Raw genomic sequence first — 19,997 nt, forward strand, 5'->3', positions numbered from 1 at the left:
TTCTTTCTTTCTCTGCAGCCCGGCGTCTCCTCTCAGCTCCCTGACTGAACGACCAGACAGAGGTACTTCTACCGTCCACAAACATCCTCAAAACCTGGACACTGTCACAGCTAACTCTGAGAAATACTGACAGACTGAGACCACAGTGTCTAACGAAGGAAAATGAAACATGAAAGCTGTGATGCAGTTAAGTAGAACGGACAGAAAGTGCAAAAAAAAAAAAAAAAAGCAAAATCTGTGGAAAGCAGCTCAGGTTTCTGTGTTACTTCATAAACTATATTAATTCTGTAGAGTTATTATCAAAAGAACCAATTAAAAATGTAGTTGTTCATTTAAAATAATTCAAATATACTTTAATCAATGTGAAAAAATTTTTAAAAAGGGGGAAAAAAGTTTTTCCTTAAGTTTTTAGGAAAATGTCTCCATATTGCATATTTATATAAGCGTGTTTGTAGGATGACGTCATGCGTGTTATTCAGATTTAATTTGACACTTTCACCTGAATCCGTACGACTCTCGTCTCCTCCGAGGTTTCCGGCGGGCTGAAAGCGACTGTAGCTCCTCCCACTTCCTGCACCCTGGCAGCAAAGCTCCGCCCAACGGCTCTCCGACCAATCGGCGCTCTCAGAGCTTTGAGAGCGACATCAGAGGCCCCGCCCCTCAGCCGCTCCCTCGCAGATCGTTGGTGAGGAAAGAAACCTACTTAACTCCTCAAAGTAGTATCCAGTTAGTTTATCAGATGACGACCTTTCTCTAGTAATCAGTAATAATTCTAATTAGGAGGAGTTTTGCTCAGTTTTTCTTGTTTGCGTCCCGTCAGCCTCGAGGAACGACCAGCCGGCGGGTTCAGGCGCTGTACGACTGCCAGGCCGACCACCACGACGAGCTGAGCTTCTCTGAGGGGCAGGTTCTGGTGGTTCTGGGGCAGGAGGACAGCGACTGGTGGGTACGTATCAGCGCCTCGGAGGAGCTCTGACACGACGGCTCTGTTTATCAGTTAATGAGCACATGTCGCCGGGCAGGTTTAAAAGGCATTTTAGTTTTTCAAAAATCACCAAAATTATACGATTTATCAGCAGAAACTGAAGGAATCACTGGATGCTCAACTTTCCTACGGCCCTTGAACTACTCATCTTTAATGTGCCGCTCATCAGGAAAATGAACCAAACCTGAGCTGAAAACCATATTTCACAAAAACTAAATAATTTGATCTCATCAAATTCTGTAAAAATAAGAAAATTCTGAGCTTCTTCTGCAGCCGTGAAGCCGTCAGTGACTCAGCCGGGAGTCAAAACACAAACTAAAGATATTTAACTATTTACATTTTAATTAGCTTCCATACTTGTTTCCTCTCTGCGCTGCGTAAACACAGGCTGCAGGTCAGCTTCAAACTCCCTGATGTTTTTGCCTTCTCAGTTGTGCCAAGGTCCGAATTCTTAGCTTTTTACACAATCTAGTTTGACCAGATGCCGTATTTTTGGCACATTATCACAATTTTAAGCTTTGATTTGGTTCAGTTTCCCGACTGGACAGCAGACGAGTAGTTGGAGGGTTGAAAACCACATTCCTGGCTGTGATAAATGGTGTATTTAGTCATTTTTTTTAACCATAATATGCCTTTTAAAACCCACCAGCAGGCTTTGAAGTTAAACCTCCGTGTTTTAAGTTCCACTAAATGTCCAGTAGCTCATATTGGACAGATTAAACTTTTGAACGCGTCTTTGTGTTTGCGTGCAGCACGGCTACATCGAGGACGAGCCGGACCAGAGAGGCTTGTTCCCGTCCTCCTTCGTCCAGCTGCTGTCAGACTGACGGATCGGCTCCGGTCCCGATCCGCCCTCCACAATCCTGCCGTGTCACGCGACCGCTGTCGTCACGGCAACCGGTGCTCCCCCACGCCCTCCGTTGCCATGGAAACATTACCGTCGGGATGACGTCGCCACGGAGACGGGATCGGTTTTCTCTTATTTATTCAAAGTGAAGAAATGATATTTTATTAAGCACACAGAAGACACAGCGACCCGCTCTGAACACAAACTAGTTTTTCAGTCTAATTTATTTATTTTTTAATTTATTCACCGGAGTCGCTGCTTCACTTCTCACACGTTTCCTCTTCGTCGGTGCAGGACCTGAAACTTTTAACAAACCAGAGCACAAAAAAAAACAAAAAAAAAACAGGATTCTGGGAAACCAAAGCTGCACTTTCAGGTGAACTCAGCATTTGGAAGACGATGGAACCTGAACGGTTTCAGGTCTCAGAGGAGCTGAAGCCTGAACCAGGACCATCGGACGCTTCGTGCTGCCTTCAGCGTCCCGAAGAATCACAACACCTCAGTGAGTAAAGAGGCGAGTCGCTGCCACCGACACAGAAAACGATGTTTCCTCAGTGTCCTTTCAAAGTGTTGTTCTTGTTTTTCACACGATAACAAGATATTTTTCTCAGAACTACAAAACCAAAACGTGTCAGCGTTGTGACCGGGGACGAGCTGCAAGAGTGCACTCAAGTAGAAGCAAACATTTTACTCAGAGAAAAGGTCAAATACACCGAGTTCAACCTACTGCGGCATGTTTAAGTCTCTAAATGGGACGTCTTAGTTGAGAATCGCTCAGAAATCCTTCACTTATTTCTCTGCTGTGCATCTTTTGTACTCAAAAACTGCAGGACTTCCTCACGTAAGTTCAGTTTTTACTAATGCAGCAAAAAAAAACAGCATTTAGAGGAAAAACTGCACAGAGTTAAACTAAATACTTACTGTGACATCCGGTCCTGGTTCTGACACGTCTCTGTTTATGTTGAATCACCTTTTGCCAGTAAAACTTGTTCTCACATCATATCAGCTTCTTTTTTAATCTCCCGAGAAAAGCTTCTTGTTGAAACCTGATCGAAAATCATTTATAGAATAAAAAGTTAATCAAACGTGTCGTAAAATGAAAAATATCTTGTTATAAGAAGTCGGTCGGACCTTTTGTAAAAACGTCTGAGTTGGTTTTTAACCTGGTGTGACTTTCTTTCTAACAGGAAACACAAAACCACTGTTCAGTTTTTCAGGTGTTTTTTTATTTTTATTATTGCATTCAAAGTGACAGCGGCGGCTTCGTGCTCTCGGCGGATGCGTCGCTGCGCCGCCGTCCGTTTGGCGTCTACGAGTGAACCGGTGGTTGTGAAGAGGAACTCGCACTGTGACTCTGGTTTACACAAAAGAGTTATTTAAGGAGTGTTTTTTGCATGAACTCTGCGCCGTAAGAACAGCTGGTGTGTTGGTTCAGTCCAGTTCTAACAGAACACACTTGATGCATTTGCGGCTCACTGACGATTTTAAAGGTTGACGATGGTGAAGCTGTGGCTGATGTGCAGCTCTGAGCAGCAACATCTGGACAGACGGGTTTATACATGATGAGCGGACCACTGGGAGCACCGTTCTGGTTCTTCTTTACGTTGTATTAGATTTTTTTGCAAATTCCAAACCGGTTAGAAAGTTAAACGTATCGTCCTCTTTTTGCTTTTAAGTGATAATTAAATTAGATTGTAATTTGTTGACTTTACGTGTGCAGCTTAATGCACAAAATGACTCCATCTAGTGTGGATTTGGACATTTTTACACTTTCAACACATCCTATTTTTAAAACCGAATGTATGAAAAGAGTTGATTTATTATATATTATGAGACTTTTTCATGTCTTTTAGAAGAAACTAACTATTCAACCGCCTCGGTAAATGATCAGTGCTGCATCAGGATCGATAACCGGCAGCTTTATTGATCAATAATCAAAGTCACGAGGACTCCAGATGTTACCGCATGGCCGTGTTGTCGTCACGATATTTTCCAGTAAACGCCACGTGACATAAACAGTTGTAACTGATTACTTATGTGGGACAATTAATTGATCACAGGAGTCTTTCTCATGCTAGCTAAACTCCCACAATGCTCTCTGCTTGCCAACAAGTTTGCTATCGCTCATCCTCCACCTGGTGGAACAATCAGGTACTACAGCTGATCTATAATACACGTCTTCTGCCTTATCGGGTCACATATTTTAAATCATTTAAATTATAAGCAGCAATTATTCCAACATCCTGATCGTTGACGTTTGTTCTGTAGACTTTGAGAAGAAAACAGCAGATGGTCTGATAATTATTTCCATGAACGCGTCCACAGCTTCGCCATCACGGCCGACGCTGTTAATAAATATAAATAACGAGCAACAAATGCATCGAGTGTCACATCTTCTCTGCAGAGTGTTTCGTAACCGGACCAACACACCAGCTGTCCTCATGAATCAGATAAAAACAAACAGCGAAGGGAATCCAAATCTTCTCACAGGGTCTCAGCGTCAACGATGATCTGAATTAAAGCTACAATAACCGAACGCACATCACTCACGTCCGGTTTGGTCGGCGCTCGGCTCTAAATCTATTTACGGTGGAGTCACGAGCAGCTGGTTTGACCTGCGCCTTCCTGCAGGGAAACAAACTCCACGTTTCCACGCTGCAGGGACATCTGACGGGCACAGCTTTGGATTTTAAAAAGGCACAACAAAGTTAAGTGTGAAGAGGCAAATCTGTTTACAACAGCGTTCGTTTCCAAACCCTTTCACCCAGATGTTGAATCCAGCTCGGGGCTGCCGCTCTGTCATTTAGCGCCCGGGCTCCGGTTTTTTACGGCGCGTCGCAGCTCCTCGAGAACGAGATAATTACCTCGTTTACTGGCGGGAAGTGTTCCTGCACGAGGCTGCAAAGTGTTAAACTCAGCGGCAGATGTTTCGTATTTAACCGAAGCTTCTGCCAGCTCAGCAGTTGGGTTTAAGAGTTCGAACCCGCCGACTACACGCTGTTGACCAACGTAGCAGGCAGCTTGTACTGATGCTGTGTTCTGTAGTCGCAGGCAGCACTGGTGTGTCTTCTTATGAATGTGTTAAATCGTCTTATTCTGCAGTGGCAGTCTTAGCCTGATTATGGTTTTGGAGGTAAACTACAGCACGCCTCGTGTGTAGCTTCTAATTCTGCTTCACAAATCCAGCAGAAGTTCAAAATGTGGATGATAAATGTTAGAAATGGAGGCAGAATCTGTGGAGTTTTGTCGCACAACTTCACGGTTATGCATCGAGAGTTTAGGACGGTTCTGTTCTTTCTTTGTTTTAACATCAAACTGGGCGCCGTTCCTTTAAAGCTGCTGACAGACTTGACTTTTAAAGCACATGCTGGTTAGTTCATATCATGTTGCTCACACAGCAGCGTGAGTCACGATGATGAAGTTACCGTTTACAAGTAAAACTGTACCTCCGTCTACCATAAAAATATAAAACTAAAGCCAGCCAGGAGTTCTTTTGGTGGTAAAAGTCTGTATAGTTGTGTAACGTCAGCAAACTTGCTGTGAAGCCTTACAGATCAGCGTTGCATTGTGGGACGCAGTGAGTTCAACTGGTCCAAAGCACAGATTGTAGATTTTGCATCCTGTATCCTACGCTTTGGTCCTGCAGGTGTAGTCGGCGGTTTCGAACCCCCGTGACAGAGCAGCAGCCTCCAGACGATAATACAGCATTTATGATCATTTACAGCTCGTCAGTGTGCTTCAAACAAACAGCTTGTTGTGTTTGAAAACCTCTTTTTTCCCCCCAACAGTGCAGCAACTTCTGCCACTTTACACAAACAACCCCACGAACGTGAGCGACTCCAACAACATGACGTTTGTTTGAAGCAGACTGAGCTCTTCACTGAACGTCGGCTTCAGGGCGGTTTCACACTGACGCGTCCGTCCGGTTCTGGACAACAAAAACCTGTTCGTAGGAACACTTTCACTGATCCTGCACCTGAGTCAAGCCGAGCGGTGTCCTACGAAACAAGTCCAACATATTCAGGTTTTCTTTGTGTTAGCTGGATCGACTAAATCTAAACCTCCCAATTTTAAGAACTGGCGAAAAAGAGATGCTACGTACAGCCGATTTAAATCCCAAACTCTGAACAGAAGCTGTGCAACATTAGTTACCATGGTAATCTAGCTGTGCTGCATCAGTTACCATGGCGATCTAGCCGTGCAGCATCAGTTACCATGGTGATCTAGCTGCGCGGCATCAGTTACCATGGTGATCTGGCCGTGCAGCATCAGTTACCATGGTGATCTAGCGTTTTCAAACAAAGCTACATTTGTGATGTTGAAAACTCAGACTTCAGGCTCAACATAGCTCCTGTTCCGTTAATCTCGCTTCGTAGCACAGCCCTCAGAAAGTAAAGATCTCAGCTCAGCACATTCAGTCAAATGTGTTGTAAACTGCACGTTTGTGGCTTTTTCAGAGAGAAAACGGCTGAGATAAGAAACCGACAAGCTGCCCGTCACAACAGCAGCGAGGTTAAAGAGCTGATATATAAGATTTCTACTAAATGTCAAACTGCGATTCTGCTGTTTGTGTACTTTGCGTGCATGTGGACGAATAAATAGCACATCTGCTAGGGGGCAGATCAGGGATAAACGGTTGCTGGTAAACGCCAGATTATTTTCCTTCTTTTAAAAAAACTAAAATATGAAATTCCAAGATTCAAAAAAATTAAAAAAAAAACCTTCCTTTAAAACTTTATGCATGACGTAAACATCAGGGTTCATTTTGTTAACGAGAACCACAACAAATATACTCGTTGCCGTCCTTGATAACTTTTATAAATGATGAATTTTAAAACTAAAAACGCTGATATAAAAGCTGGGCAGATGGACGAGTTCTAATTCGGTTTGAAGCCCAAACTGTAATATCTGTCTGTGTTTTGTCATTTGCCTGTATCCATGGTACTAACTGTCAAACTGCAGCACAAAAATCCTGACAGTTTCTTCTATGTCCTGTCCCTCAAACATTCCTACTCTGGTTTACGGCTTTAGGTTGATGCTTACGAGGTGTGATCAAAATCTTCTCATTAGGTTCATGTTGCGCATCGTGTGGACGCAGCAGGTGTCAGCAGCAGCTTCCACGAGTCAGAGCATGTTCCTGTGACCTCAGCAGGTTTACAGTTTCACCGTCGACCGACAGAAGCAGCATTAATTGAAGTCTGTAACATCAACAACGTGGGATGATCGAACCTCTCTGTAGAGATTCATCACCGGTGACCAGAGGGGGGTCGGCAGCTACCACCAGGAGACCAAACAGCAGCTTTCACGGTCGAAAAGTGTTTAAGATCGGAGAAAGGGCGTCAAAAGCACCAGGGACTGTTCGCTATTTTCTTCAAGAGTCACATGATTGTGCACCGTGAATTCGTCCCCCAGAGTCGGATTGTCAGCGCAGACTTCTACCGTAACGTCCTGAGGAGTCTGACGGAGAACATCTGAAGGACCTAAACTGTCACAAATGGTAACCGGGTGCTCCGAACACGACAACGCTCACGACACAACCGTCGCTCTCCATCCGCCTTATTCACCAGATCTGTCTCCCTGCGACGACTTTATCTTCCCCAAAACTAAACTCAAGTTGAAGAGTCGCCGTTTTGACATACTTCACAAGATTCGACTCCGCGGAAGGAGCTCAACGGGTTTACGTAATGTTGACTCCAGGAGGCGGTACTGGTGTTGCAGGAGCACTGGGAGCAGAGTTTCAAGGCACAAGGAGAAACTTCGATGGGGATGGCGGCTGAATTCAAATCGGGTAAAGTTTTTGCTTTTTACTGGCACAGTCTTGGAACTTTCTGATCGCAGCTCGTATGCATAAATACATAGATAAAAGCAAACAAACAAGGTGTGATCAGAAAGCGGCCTCTGGCTATATGAAGGAAAAACAGCCTGATGTAAATTTAACCTCCATCCCTGTTGAAGCAGCCTCCTTGTGCACCGATACTCTGCTCCCAGTGCTCCTCCAACACCTGTAAAGCTCCCTGGAAGTCCCCGTACGTAAGTTCATGAAACACCATTTGCGATGAGCTGATTCTCCTAAACTGTGTCCAAATGGCGACAGTTCAACTTGAATTTCATTTTGGGGAAGAAGAAGTAACCACAGAGAGACAAATCTGGAGAGTAGGGCGGGTGGAGAGCGACGGTTGTGGTGTTGTGGTAAAAAAAAACCCATCTGTGATCATGAGCTGTGACGCAACGGACCACCAATATGTCATCACACCACAATTAAGGTGGTTTTCTCCACATGTTCTCCCTCAGACTCCTCAGGACGCTACAGGAGAACTCTGCGTTGACAGTCCGACTCTGAGGGATGAATTCACGGCAACAACCAGGTGAATGTTGAAGGAAACTGTGAACAGTGCTGTTTGTTCTCTTGGTTGTAGCCGTAGACCCTCCTCTGGTCACCATGACGATCCTCCATATGAAGGTTGGATCACGTCCAGCTGTCAGTGGTCACAACAACATGTTTAACTCCAGTCCTGATGTTGGTATAACAACGTCCTACGACATCCTGACTCAGTGAAGGTACCGCTCACACATGCTGCACGCCGCCAAGACACACTTCATGCAGCAGTCCTGCAACTGTCTGACTGTACAAACAGAGTCGGTGTGAAAACGCCCTGAAACTCCTCTCAGAATAAACGAAGCCACTAACATTCAGACGACTGTGATTGACAATCAGCAACAGTTTTTTGTACATTCACAGTACAGGTGTGTCGTCTCCCAGCTGCCACCTGCTGGACTTTCCAGTCTCTCTCCGTTCCAATGGTTATTTTTTGGTTGGACTGTGAGTACGATTGCACTGCATCTTCCACTCGTCCGTTCACTGCGCACACTGGTGATGTTACTGATTGTATGACTTTGTTAAGTTTTTGTTACAAAATAAATCTTGAGTTGAAGTCGTGCGTGGTCTCCTTCATGTTTGTGGTTCGGAAGAAGGCGTCGCATCTGTCCATGAAGTTCAACAGTCTGCAGCTCCACTGACCGAGTCACAGTTTGACTTTTTACTGCTCGCTGTGAATGTTACCGACTGCTACAGCTAGAAAACTGATTAGAAAAAACACACGTCCTACTAAATCAAGATTCCTGTAAAATAAATTGTTCCTATTTTAAGTTTCCTTAGTCGATAGTTGACAATTATTAATCAATAATCGATCAATTATGAATGTGAATGACGTACAGCAGCCGTTATTCCATGAATCCTGGGTTACACCAGCCATAAACCAAAGCCGCCCTACTAGACTCTGGTTGGATGTCATCAACCATCACAGGAGTCTTGGTCATGGTGGCCCAACCCCCGGCTAAACCTCCACAACGCTCACTGCTTCCCAATCTCCTTATGTCGCTCCTAGAGGTGTTGAGGATTATTCACTGTTAATAATTTAACTGATAAAAGATATTTCAGGGAATGTGCTGTGGATTAGTTGTAGTACCTGGTTGCTACAGCAGGTGGAGCCTGTTGCTGTTTAATGCTTTAGCAACCAGAGGAAGTGGTCACTCAGACTGCAAAAAGTTCAGAAAGCATTGTGGTAGTTTAGCTAGCAATGGGCACCACGACAAAGACTTCTGACGCTTCATAGCCCAGATATTTAAGACCAGCTCAGTAACACGTAACTGAGCTGCTGTCTTGGCTCATAGTTATTTTGCAGTACAGGCTTATGAACAATGTCTACTGCACTCAACTTGTGTTATCAGTTAACAAGTTATCGCTTCATAACCCTGCAGATTATCAGTCAAGACAATTTTGCAGTCCTAAACACAACAAACGAAACGCTGCAGTCGTCCATCTTAAACCGTAAGAGCCTCCATCTGGTGCCGCGTTACTGGTTAATTCGTTTTAATCGCCTAGGTAGTGAATACTAATTATCGATTAACCCATCCCAAGCGCAGACTGTTGAATCATCATGGAAACACTTGAGAACCAGACACAGACTCCTCCCACTCTCCATATATGGTCGACAGGAAGCGCCGTTGGCTTCCAAAAATAGACGAGCAGAAAAAAAGTTCTGATTCCAGTCTGTCAGGATCATCTCGATCAGGACGGATAAATGGATGGATTATAAACGATATAAAATACAAGAAGTCTTCTGATGTGGTCGGACAGCGAAGCAACAATATGGCATCTTCCCACCACTTCTTCTTCAGGACAAAGTGCTTTTTATTAAAAATAAAGAGGTTATCCCTGTAAAATGTCTATAAAATCCGATAAAAACAAAAGATATAAAAAGTCTGTGGTTGTTTCCCGCTCAGAGCAAAGTTAGTTGTGGTCGATCCCAGCAGTCGCAGACGGCAGGACGGTCGGTCGAGGTCCCAAAAAACACTTTGATTCATGTTGAGCAACTGAAACACGCAGAGGGAGGAAATCCCAGACGGTATGTTCAGCTCCACAGCTGCCTCCACAGGTCATCCTGGTATCTAAACAGCATCCTCCATCCAGCATATCTACATGTCTGCCTTAAGACAGACATAGTGATTGATGTAGAAGCACAGGGGTCTGATTGCGCTCCAAATCCCCAAGAACAAGGGTCCAGAACTGGCTCAGATTTGGTTAAGTGTCAGACGGCAGCCGGACTCGGACGTCCCGGTCGGCTGGTCTGTAGGTCAGTCCATCAGGCAGCAGATGGATCGTCTGCAGTCCGTCAGCAGGTCAGTGGTTTTGTCACAGGTGTAGGCTGATCTTGCCTTCCTTGGCGAGTTGGTGGATTACCTGCGTCTCAAAGTCGGCGCTGTGGACGCCGGTTTTCCTGAAGGCACCGGCGTGGCGGTTCTGCTCCCAGTAGTGATGCCAGTTCCCCAGCTGGTCGGCACCGTAGCCGAACACCGACACCTGGACACAGACACAACGTGATGCTAACTGAGCTAAACTAGCAACACCTGCAGACAGAAAACCTGCTTCATGTCGACATTTTCCTTTATGGAGCTGAAATATTTACATTAAACTGACCTGAGCTGCACCAGATGCACACAGCAATAATCAGGCTTATTGATCAGAAGTTATTGATTTACAGATGATAGAATGTCTTTCAGTCGGACATTTAATTCAACAGAGTCCTGCTGCCAGTTTATGTTGTCAAACTCAGAATAATCTTCAGCTGAATCTCCTGGAGGATAAAAACAACAGACTCTACAGTTTCCAGATGTTCCCTAAACGCCTCACGGTCATTGGTAGAAGCTGCTAGTCTCCATCAGTTACTGCAGCAGCTCAGACAGTCAAATAGGGAGTTCTAAAGTCAGAGTAACTTAATTTTGCAGAATTTCTCATTACTATGGACACGTTTAAAGATATTTTGGACAATTTAAAAGTCTTTTTGGACAAGTTCTGAGACATTTTGGACTAATTCAGAGTCATTTTAGACCACATTTTGTTTTAAAATAAGGACTTCTAATGTCAGATTTACCTTAAACCAGGTGAGCTTATCTACATGGACTGTTTTCTACGATCGAAGAACTTTCAACATCACAGTCGACGATGTTCATTTAACAATCAGAAGCGAAAATCATGATTAATCCTCCATTAACTGTGCAGCCCTACAGGCCTAATTAGTTTTTTTTTGCAGCTAAATCTTTCAGAGTTTCTCTTGTGTTCCTGCTCATGTTGGAGCTGCAAGTGTCTTTAAATAAAGGTCAAATAAACTGCAAGAAGCCTTGAATCATAGTAAGTTGTAATATGAGAACTGAGGGTTTTGTTTTTGCACCAAGCAGCAGAAAAAGTGTTAATTTGTCGTCACAAAACATGACGTTGAAACGATTTATTGAGCAGCTCCAACAGAGTTTCTACCTCGTGGTTCATTCAAGGACACCGACAATCAAATAACGACACATGGATATAGACAGAAAACATGAGTGTGGTAAGTGTGTCCCTGAATGCACCAGCAGGTCGCCCTCAGCTTTAGGCTTAATGTGGACGAAGCCACAGACTCCGCCCCCTTTCCCCCTCACCTTGTCACAGGTGTGCAGAGCGAAGATGATGGCCAGCATGCCGGTGGACGGGTAGCGACCGTGATGCTCGGTCCAGCGGTCGTGAACGTACTTAAAGAACTCCGGGTTCACCACCAGAACCTGCACAAACACACACACACACACACAGACACAGGTGCTGCGTTACCATGGTATCATATTCAAACAACATATAAAAACTAGTTTCGGAGCCTAAAAAAATTTTAAAAAAATAAAATCTATGCTACTAATACGGACTTTCAGAGACGTGGAGTCACTTCTTGTTTTCACCCTCTGAAACCCACAATTTCACCATTTATAGGAGCAAGAAACCCAAAAGAAAACAGGAAGAATCGTTGGATTTTGAACTTTCTGACAGGAAACGTAACCAAATCTAAACTTAAAACTGATGTTTCACTTAAATCACTTTATTCTACATGTTGTACTTAAATAGTTTCCCAAAAAATAAACTTGTTTGCTTTAAACAGATTCTATAAAAAGCTAAAAACTCTGCATTCCTTGACACAACCGTGAAGCCATTAGTGGCTCAGCTGTGGCCAACAGTTACGTGGGAAACATTCAGGGACTTCTGGGCTGAACTGCAGGATGTGTTTACACAGAAGGAGACGAGGACGTTTCTGAATCCTCTCTCCTCCTTCGTGGTTGTTCTGTTTCCATAGAGGTGCAGAGCTTTATGTTGCAGTGAAAAATGAGCCCATAGTGAGGAAAAAATGCAACAGGGGCACAAAAAACACCCAGAAACTGTCGGTCAGAGGGTTAAACCACAACTGAACAGATCTAAAATAGCCGGAAACTCGAGAGCAGAAGTTGAAACTTCCTCAAAACAAAAATACTGGTGAGGCGGCAATAACAACAGACACTGTGGCGCGGACAGAACGTGTAGAAGTGCGTATTTACCTTGTCTTTATCGGCCTGCACTCGATCTTTAACCCTCATGTAGGTCCTGAAAACACAAAGTCTGACTTAGTGGTTGTACAGGAGAACATACAGCGTGTAACATACAGTCATACTTCTGCTTATTCAGGCTGCAACTAATGATTAGATCCCTTATTATAAATAACTATTGTCTGGATTAATCTATGAGTTGTTTGGTTTTTAAAATATCAGAAAACGTCCGTCAGTGTTTCCCAAAGCTTAAGATAACAAATGTGTTGTTTTATTATCCAGACATATTCAGTTTACTGCCACACAGGAGAAAGAAACCAGAACATATTCACATTTAAGAAGCTGCAGAATTTACTGAACACTCATTTGATTATCAAAACAATTTCTGATTAACTTAACTGAGTGTTGATTTAATGTGGATGTAAAAGAAATAATAATCTGTTAAAATAAATGGATGGATTATATTATACATTATCACACATTAGACTCACTGATTTATCCTTTAAGCATCTGCTGTTATATTTTTGACTAATTATTGTTACATAATCTGCACCAGTTCTCAGTTATCTATCAGCTTGTTTACATATCTCTACATACAGTATATCCCTTATACATTATATATTATTTACTGTACATGCACATCATCCTGTGCAACATTATTGATTACATTCATGCTGTGCAATCATTTTTATTTACTCTTCATACGTTTTAAAGTGTAATTCTACACACCACAGTTATCCATCACAGTGAACAGTGCACATACCGTAAAAAGGCCTTATGATTTATTCGATTCTTTGTCCTCATTATGTTGCTTTATTTGTATGTTACTCATCATGCTTCCTCTTCTGTTTATGTCTTTTGAGCTGCTGTAATGTCTGAATTTCCCCAGAAAGTTTATTTTACAGTAAAGCTTTATATATATACAGAATGTAGTAAATATATCAGCTTTGTTGATCTAGTTTCAGTTAAGATGCATCATGTGCAGTTATAATTGTCTTTAGCACAATTCGTCCTGTCTTGTATACATTTTTTCTGTCGTACTTTTCGGTGTCCCCGTGTATCTGGCAGGTTTTGGGTGCATCTGAATGTTTGTGTCGTACGTTTTGATGTGGCCGGTGGACAACGCGCTCGTCAGCCACTCCAGGTCTCGCAGTTTGAACGGCAGCAGGACGAGGCTGACGCCGGGAGCCACGTCCACCGCGCTCTCCGGGTACAGGAAGTGGTACGTCGTCCGATTCCCCACGTCCTTCTCGAATCCTCGGGTCACCGCCTTGTTCATCCTGGAGAGGAGGAAGACGAGGAGGAGGAGGATTAGAGAAGCAGCTCCTCCTGAGTTCACCTGAACTACACGAAGCTGAACCCTCGAATGCTGTGAGTGTTTGGAGAAACCAACCGGATCACGGAGCCGTGAGAGTCGATCAGGTCGCCGTTTCCCGAATCCCGCAGGTTGCCGGAGTTGCCGACCACCGCGCAACTGCGGCATTTTGAGGGGAGGGGCTTGAAGTCCCCAGTGGGCGGGGAAATGACCCGGAACAGCTCCGACATCACTTTCTCTAAAGTCTGGTCGTTGCCGGACCGCTGAAGAGCCTGAGGAGAGGAGGAGCAGATTAGAGATATCTCCTAATCCTGTGAATATTAAAACCTGTGGCTGGTCTAAAGAACACGTCAACTGTTTAAAAAATAAAAATCTAAACATTTATGACGACAATAACGTGCAAAAACTGAATAAAAAAAGGATTTTATGCTTCGTAACGGTCACTTGAACTGTGTGACTTTCGGTTTCATCAGAAAAATTTAAAAAGTCAAAGCGTAAAATCATGTTAATTCATAAAAAACACTTTAAACTCTACATGACTCATTAAAAAAATCACAACAAATTAACCGTTTACACTAATTAGATTCTGTAAAAAAAAAAAAAATTCAGGAAGTTTTTGGCTGAACTGCACAGAAGAGACAAGTACGGAAACTACTCAGAAAAAACTAGTAAATGAAAATACCGATCGTATGTAGAGCAGCCGAGTTGTGTAGTGTGGAAATTAATTAAAAACATAAACATCTGTTGCTTCAAGTTATTATTATTTAGTAGTAAAGTCCAGCGTTTTCTTTTCTGATTCTGTCATTCTAACTGCGTCACGCTGCACAGAAGACTTCTCTGAGTTCTCTCTCCTCCTTCATGCTGGTTCTGTTTCCATTGAGGTGCAGGATTTTGTATTACAGTAAAAAAAAAAGAGCCACAGTGAAGAAAAATGATGCTGCAGGAGCAAAAAAGAACACAAACTGCTTCAAGTTAAAGTAGCTCTATGAAGCTAAAACAAAAGCATTTGCTCCTGTTTTGTGTTACGCTGCTGTTGTTTGCAGGTTGTTTTTCAGGTTTGAACACATTTTGACTAAAACTGAACCCTCCAGCCTGTCAGAGGTGATTAATTCGTGCTAATCTTGGCCTTCAGTGACAGTAAAGTGGATATTTCTGGGCTGTGCTGTGACAAAAGGAGAAATGTGGGAGAGCGTGATGGACAATTTGAGCAAATCTGTGAATGATTAATTGAGAAAATCACTGGCTGACAACTGAACAATGAAAGCCTTCATGCTGTTGCAGCGTAGCTCCAGCGTGCAGTTAATTCCACACAAACAGAGTAAATACTGCACACTGTGGAGCAGACTGATGATGTTAGCAGCATTACTGCCCCTCCTCCTCCTCCTCCTCCTCCTCCTTTTAATCTACTAATGGTTTCTGCAGCAGGACTTAATCTATAAATGCAGGAAAAAGACTCAGACATCCGTCTCCTGCTGCAGACTGCTGACAGCACCCACAAGGACACGACGAGACACTTCAGCTCTCCCAAACAACGCGTTTACTAAAACATCATGCAAACTTTTACACGTTATCCTCCGTTCTTCCTTTGCAAAAAAAACCCAACAAAACTTTTCCCAGTGATTCAGCTGATTTACGGATTATTAGTGTTGACACATCAGTGCAGTGCAGCCTGCAGCAACTTCCTGTCAGGTGACCTAATCGCTCTTAAACTGCAGGCAGCTACTGAAGAAAGCAAAAGGAGCCTTGAAAACATCTTTCTGTGGCTGATAAAAGTGTTTAACCAGAGTTAATCTTGTGGTTATCTGCAGTTTCCTCTCTGATTGTGCAACAGCATGATGAGTCCTAACAGGACAGACATGTTTAATACTTTGTTCAACAGTAATGGAGTTGTTTTTGGACACCTGCAGTGAAACTACTGATAAAATCTCTCTCTGCTTCACTGGTTTGTGCAGATAAACAGATTTAAAAAATTCTAACAGATTTGCAATTTAGTTTACAGTGATTAACCCTTTGAACCCACCACTGGATTTAAAAGGCATGTCATTTGAAAGAACTGCCAAAGTTGCACCATTTATCAGAGCCAGACATTGTAAAAAAAAAAATGTAAAAAATACAAGGAATCATCATATTTTCAACTTTCTCATGAACTACTCATCCTTCTGTTGGAAAAATTCAACCAAATTTCAGCTTAAAATTGTAAAACGTAATCAAAATTTTAAAAAAATTCTCCACATCTTGTTTCAAAATTTGCCAAAAATAAACTATTTGCAGGAACCAAATTCCATAAAAACCAACAGTCATGTGGGAAAAAATCAGCAGGCTGTGTTTACGCAGAGCAGAGAGGAGACAAGTGTAAAAATAATTAAAAATATAAATACAAAAATACACCTGTGAAGCCTTGAAATTTCAGATTCCTGTCAGTTCTCTCTCCTTCTTCATGGCTGTGCTGCTTCCATAGAGGTGCAGGACTTTATATCGCAAAGAAAAGACTTTCCCTCAACAATAATTAACTTCTATGTCGCCTTGTTTTATCTTCAAAATGAGCCCACGGTGAGGAAAAATGTGACGGGAGCAAATAAACTCCCAACAACAACAACAACAGATCAAAAAAGCCAAACTGCTTTAAACTGTTTAACACCAACAACCTGTAAATCTTAGACTCATCCAGTGGTGCAAAGATTTATTCATATTTAGCAAGAAGAACTTTAAAATAAGAGGCCACCAGGCTCTGTTAATATTTTCATTTAGCCTCCAACCGATAAATTATGGTGCCGACATGTATTTTTCTAAATCACTTCTATTGAGAAGAGCAGCGTTAATGGAAACATCTCGTCTAGTTCCTCACCAGCCACCATGTGAGTGCAGCCTGGTCAAAGTTGTTGTTGGCCTCCTGGAGGATGGGCTGCTGCTTGGAGTCGTATCTCTTGCTGAACCAGACCGACCTGTCCAGATCCGAAACACACGAGTCGGGACAACTGCACGGCCTAGAGAGGGCGACACACGGGAGTCAGACAGGAGCAGAGCAGGGGATCATGGGATACAGAGTACATGACCTTTAGTGCGTTACCTCTGGTCGTACTGGGAGTTCTCTATGGGCTCCTCCTCTTTATCCTCCTTATCTCCCTCCTCCTTGACCTCAGGCTTAATGGCGATGGGAGGAGGGGTCAGCTTATTGGTCCGGACAGCAGGAGGCGCTGTGGCTTTGACCACTGCAAAGAACAAGACTGAGAGTCAGAGAGCGATGCATCATGGGAGCTCTGCTAACTGCCAGCTGCTCTGATATACAGTCACAACATGACTACGGCTAACGCTAGCTCTACTTCTGTTGCTGCTAACACTGTTAGCATCACCATCACAACGCAACAGCTGCTAACACTGACTAGCAGCGCTGTGATAACACTATTAGCATCTCTGTGATCGAAGCACTGCTGCTGCTGGTGCTGCGGCTATTGCTAATCCTACTGCAAGTATTACACCTACTACTGCTAACAGTAAAGCTACACCTACTGCACTGAACTGCTGATAGTACTGCATCGAGTTCAAAAACACGATTCCTGAGGGCTGTACGACTGAACAAGATTTATGTGTTAGCACGTATGTTGAGCCTAAAGCCAGAGTTTTCAGTGTCAAGAACCTGCTAGATCACCATGGTAACTGATGCTGCACAGCTAGATAACCATGGTAACTGATGCTGCACAGCTGGATCACCATGGTAACTGATGCTGTACCGCTAGATCACCATAGTAACTGATGCTGCACAACTAGATTACCATGGTAACTAATGCTGTACAGCTAGATTACCATGGTAACTAATGCTGCACAGCTAGATCACCATGGTAACAGACGCCTCACAGCCAGATCACCATGGTAACTGATGCTGCACAGCTGGATTACCATGGTAACTAATGCTGTACAGCTAGATTACCATGGTAACTAATGCTGCACAGCTAGATCACCATGGTAACTGATGCTGCACAGCTGGATCATCATGGTGACAGACGCTGCACAGCTGGATCACCATGGTAACTGACGCTGCACAGCGAGATCACCATGGTAACTGATGCTGGACAGCCGGATCACCATGGTGACAAACGCTCCACAGCTAGATCACCATGGTAACTAAAGCTACACAGCTACATCACCATGGTAACTAATGTTGCACAGCTGGATCACCATGGTAACTGATGCTGCACAGCTAACCTGCGCTGAAGGAGGTTCTGTTCACAGTTTAGGATTTAAATCGGCTGTAAGAAACGTCTCCTTTTCATTTTTTTTCTCCTGATGATTCTTGGAGTGGCACCGATTCTCACCTAAGGTCTTCTCTGTAAACCTGTTGAGCTGTACGTTTGTAACACCACTGAATGAGGCCGTGCTGTTTCGGCAGGATAACCAGCTGTTGCCAAGGGAACCTACATACATTTAACTTGTCTTACGCCGCTGGTACTGCAGCTAATAGAACATAGATTAGAAAAATGACTAATCTATTGGTGTGTGTCACAGAGAACGTTTAATCAGTAACATTGTTTTCACTTTGATTTCCCCACAAACTAAAGCGATTTCCACATCTTCTTTATTATGAGACAGTGTCAGGCCTGTTGAGCATCATGTTTAAATGTATGTTTGAAGGTGTGTTTTTCCTCACCTGTGCCCCCGCCGGTGGGTGTGGCATGGCTGTTGGGCGGGGCTAACGACAGCGGGAGGAAGTGTCTCCTCTGGATGCTCTGACTGGCGAGCATGAGGAAGAGGATGGTGGCGATCACCAAGGCAACGCACAGCTTCCTTCTCAACAACATGTCTGGACGGACGGCGAGAGGGCGGCGGCAGGGAGGAGGGAGGGACGTGTCGTTGACCAATCAGCCGCTGTTATGTCAGCATAGCTGGACCACGTCATCTGCCGTCATCTGGACGCCGTCCTCTGCTCGGTCGACTCTGCACTCAGCTTTATCTCCATGAAGGCAGAGTCCGCTGGTGCTTTGTGGTCGGTGGAGGCAGATCTGTGGTCAGACAGACGAAAGGACATCAGAATTATTAAAAGTACACTGATTATAGGGTAAATGTGTTTCTGTTTGCTGCCGATGAATAATCCTTATCATTACAACTCATTAGAGAATCATATTTGTGCAAAAACAAACAGTATCTGCAGAGTTTTGGCACCATACTGTTGGACAAATGAGTTTTCTATTTACAAAAGATCAACATTACAAACATCATCTAATTCACATAATTATTTTTTTTTATCAAGTCATGTTCTCAGATGTAGGAGTTTTGCATTTTTTACTCCACAGTCATTTACATGACTGTGTAATTCTGCAGTAAGAGACAGATCAGTCATGCACATTAAATTATAATCTAGCAAACACACCATCATCAACAATTTAAATAAACATTTTATCAAACCCTAATTTTCCAAACAACACACACGTATTATTTTTTTCAGCAAATTTAAATCAGGTACAGTTTCTGCTTTATAAAGGTGCAGCCACAGAACCGTTTGGTCTCATCTTTTAACTGTGTTTTTCTAAAAGCTACACATGAGGATTGATCGAAAAGTTCCAAGACTGTGAGTACAAAAAGGAAAAACCACATCTATCCACATTACAGCAGTCTCCTTGTGCAGGGACGCTCTGCTTCCAGCGCTCCCGCAACACCTGGGACGCCACCTTGAAGTTTGTCAAGATAAATCTGCAGTGTATCGTCTAACAGGGCTGGCAGCTGATTTTTAAAGGTTTTAACTTTTTAATAAAACCAACGGCTGACGACGAGCGAACTGTCCGTAATAAAGACAACAATACAAATACCACAGCAGTATTAATAAACTACAACATGGAAAACTTTTTCTACATGCACAACAACAACAACAACAACAACAACAACATGCTCCCACATGTTCCCGATGATGTCACCGCTGCTGCTGACGACAGCGTTGATTGAGCGATGATGTCATCACCAACAACAAACACATGTTCCTTCACTGA

The 19,997-nt window shown here is 43.4% G+C and overlaps 1 protein-coding gene across 1 annotated transcript; it reads right to left on the reverse strand.

The window, feature by feature from the left end:
• Window positions 1-8,268: 8,268 nt before the first annotated feature.
• st3gal8 (ST3 beta-galactoside alpha-2,3-sialyltransferase 8) lies at window positions 8,269-19,231 on the reverse strand. Its single transcript, XM_008295827.1, has 8 exons — window positions 18,665-19,231; window positions 17,090-17,231; window positions 16,868-17,006; window positions 14,101-14,294; window positions 13,808-13,987; window positions 12,720-12,765; window positions 11,805-11,924; window positions 8,269-10,692 (listed from the first exon to the last, which is right to left on the reverse strand). The coding sequence occupies exons 1-8, from the start codon at window positions 18,813-18,815 to the stop codon at window positions 10,525-10,527; spliced, it is 1,140 nt and encodes a 379-aa protein (XP_008294049.1). The 5' UTR covers window positions 18,816-19,231; the 3' UTR covers window positions 8,269-10,524.
• Between the last annotated feature and the right edge of the window lie 766 nt (window positions 19,232-19,997).

This window comes from Stegastes partitus, unplaced genomic scaffold (genome assembly GCF_000690725.1).
Source record: "Stegastes partitus isolate 25-593 unplaced genomic scaffold, Stegastes_partitus-1.0.2 Scaffold1079, whole genome shotgun sequence".
NCBI lineage: Eukaryota > Metazoa > Chordata > Actinopteri > Pomacentridae > Stegastes > Stegastes partitus.

Excerpts from the sequence above, each read along its gene's own strand:
- st3gal8 (XM_008295827.1), bottom strand. The coding sequence starts at position 18,815 with ATGTTGTTGAGAAGGAAGCTGTGCGTTGCCTTGGTGATCGCCACCATC. Across the intron at positions 14,295-16,867 it reads CTGCACTCACATGGTGGCTG|GCTCTTCAGCGGTCCGGCAA; the intron begins GTGAGGAACTAG and ends TCCTCTCCTCAG. Across the intron at positions 13,988-14,100 it reads TCTCACGGCTCCGTGATCCG|GATGAACAAGGCGGTGACCC; the intron begins GTTGGTTTCTCC and ends CCTCCTCTCCAG.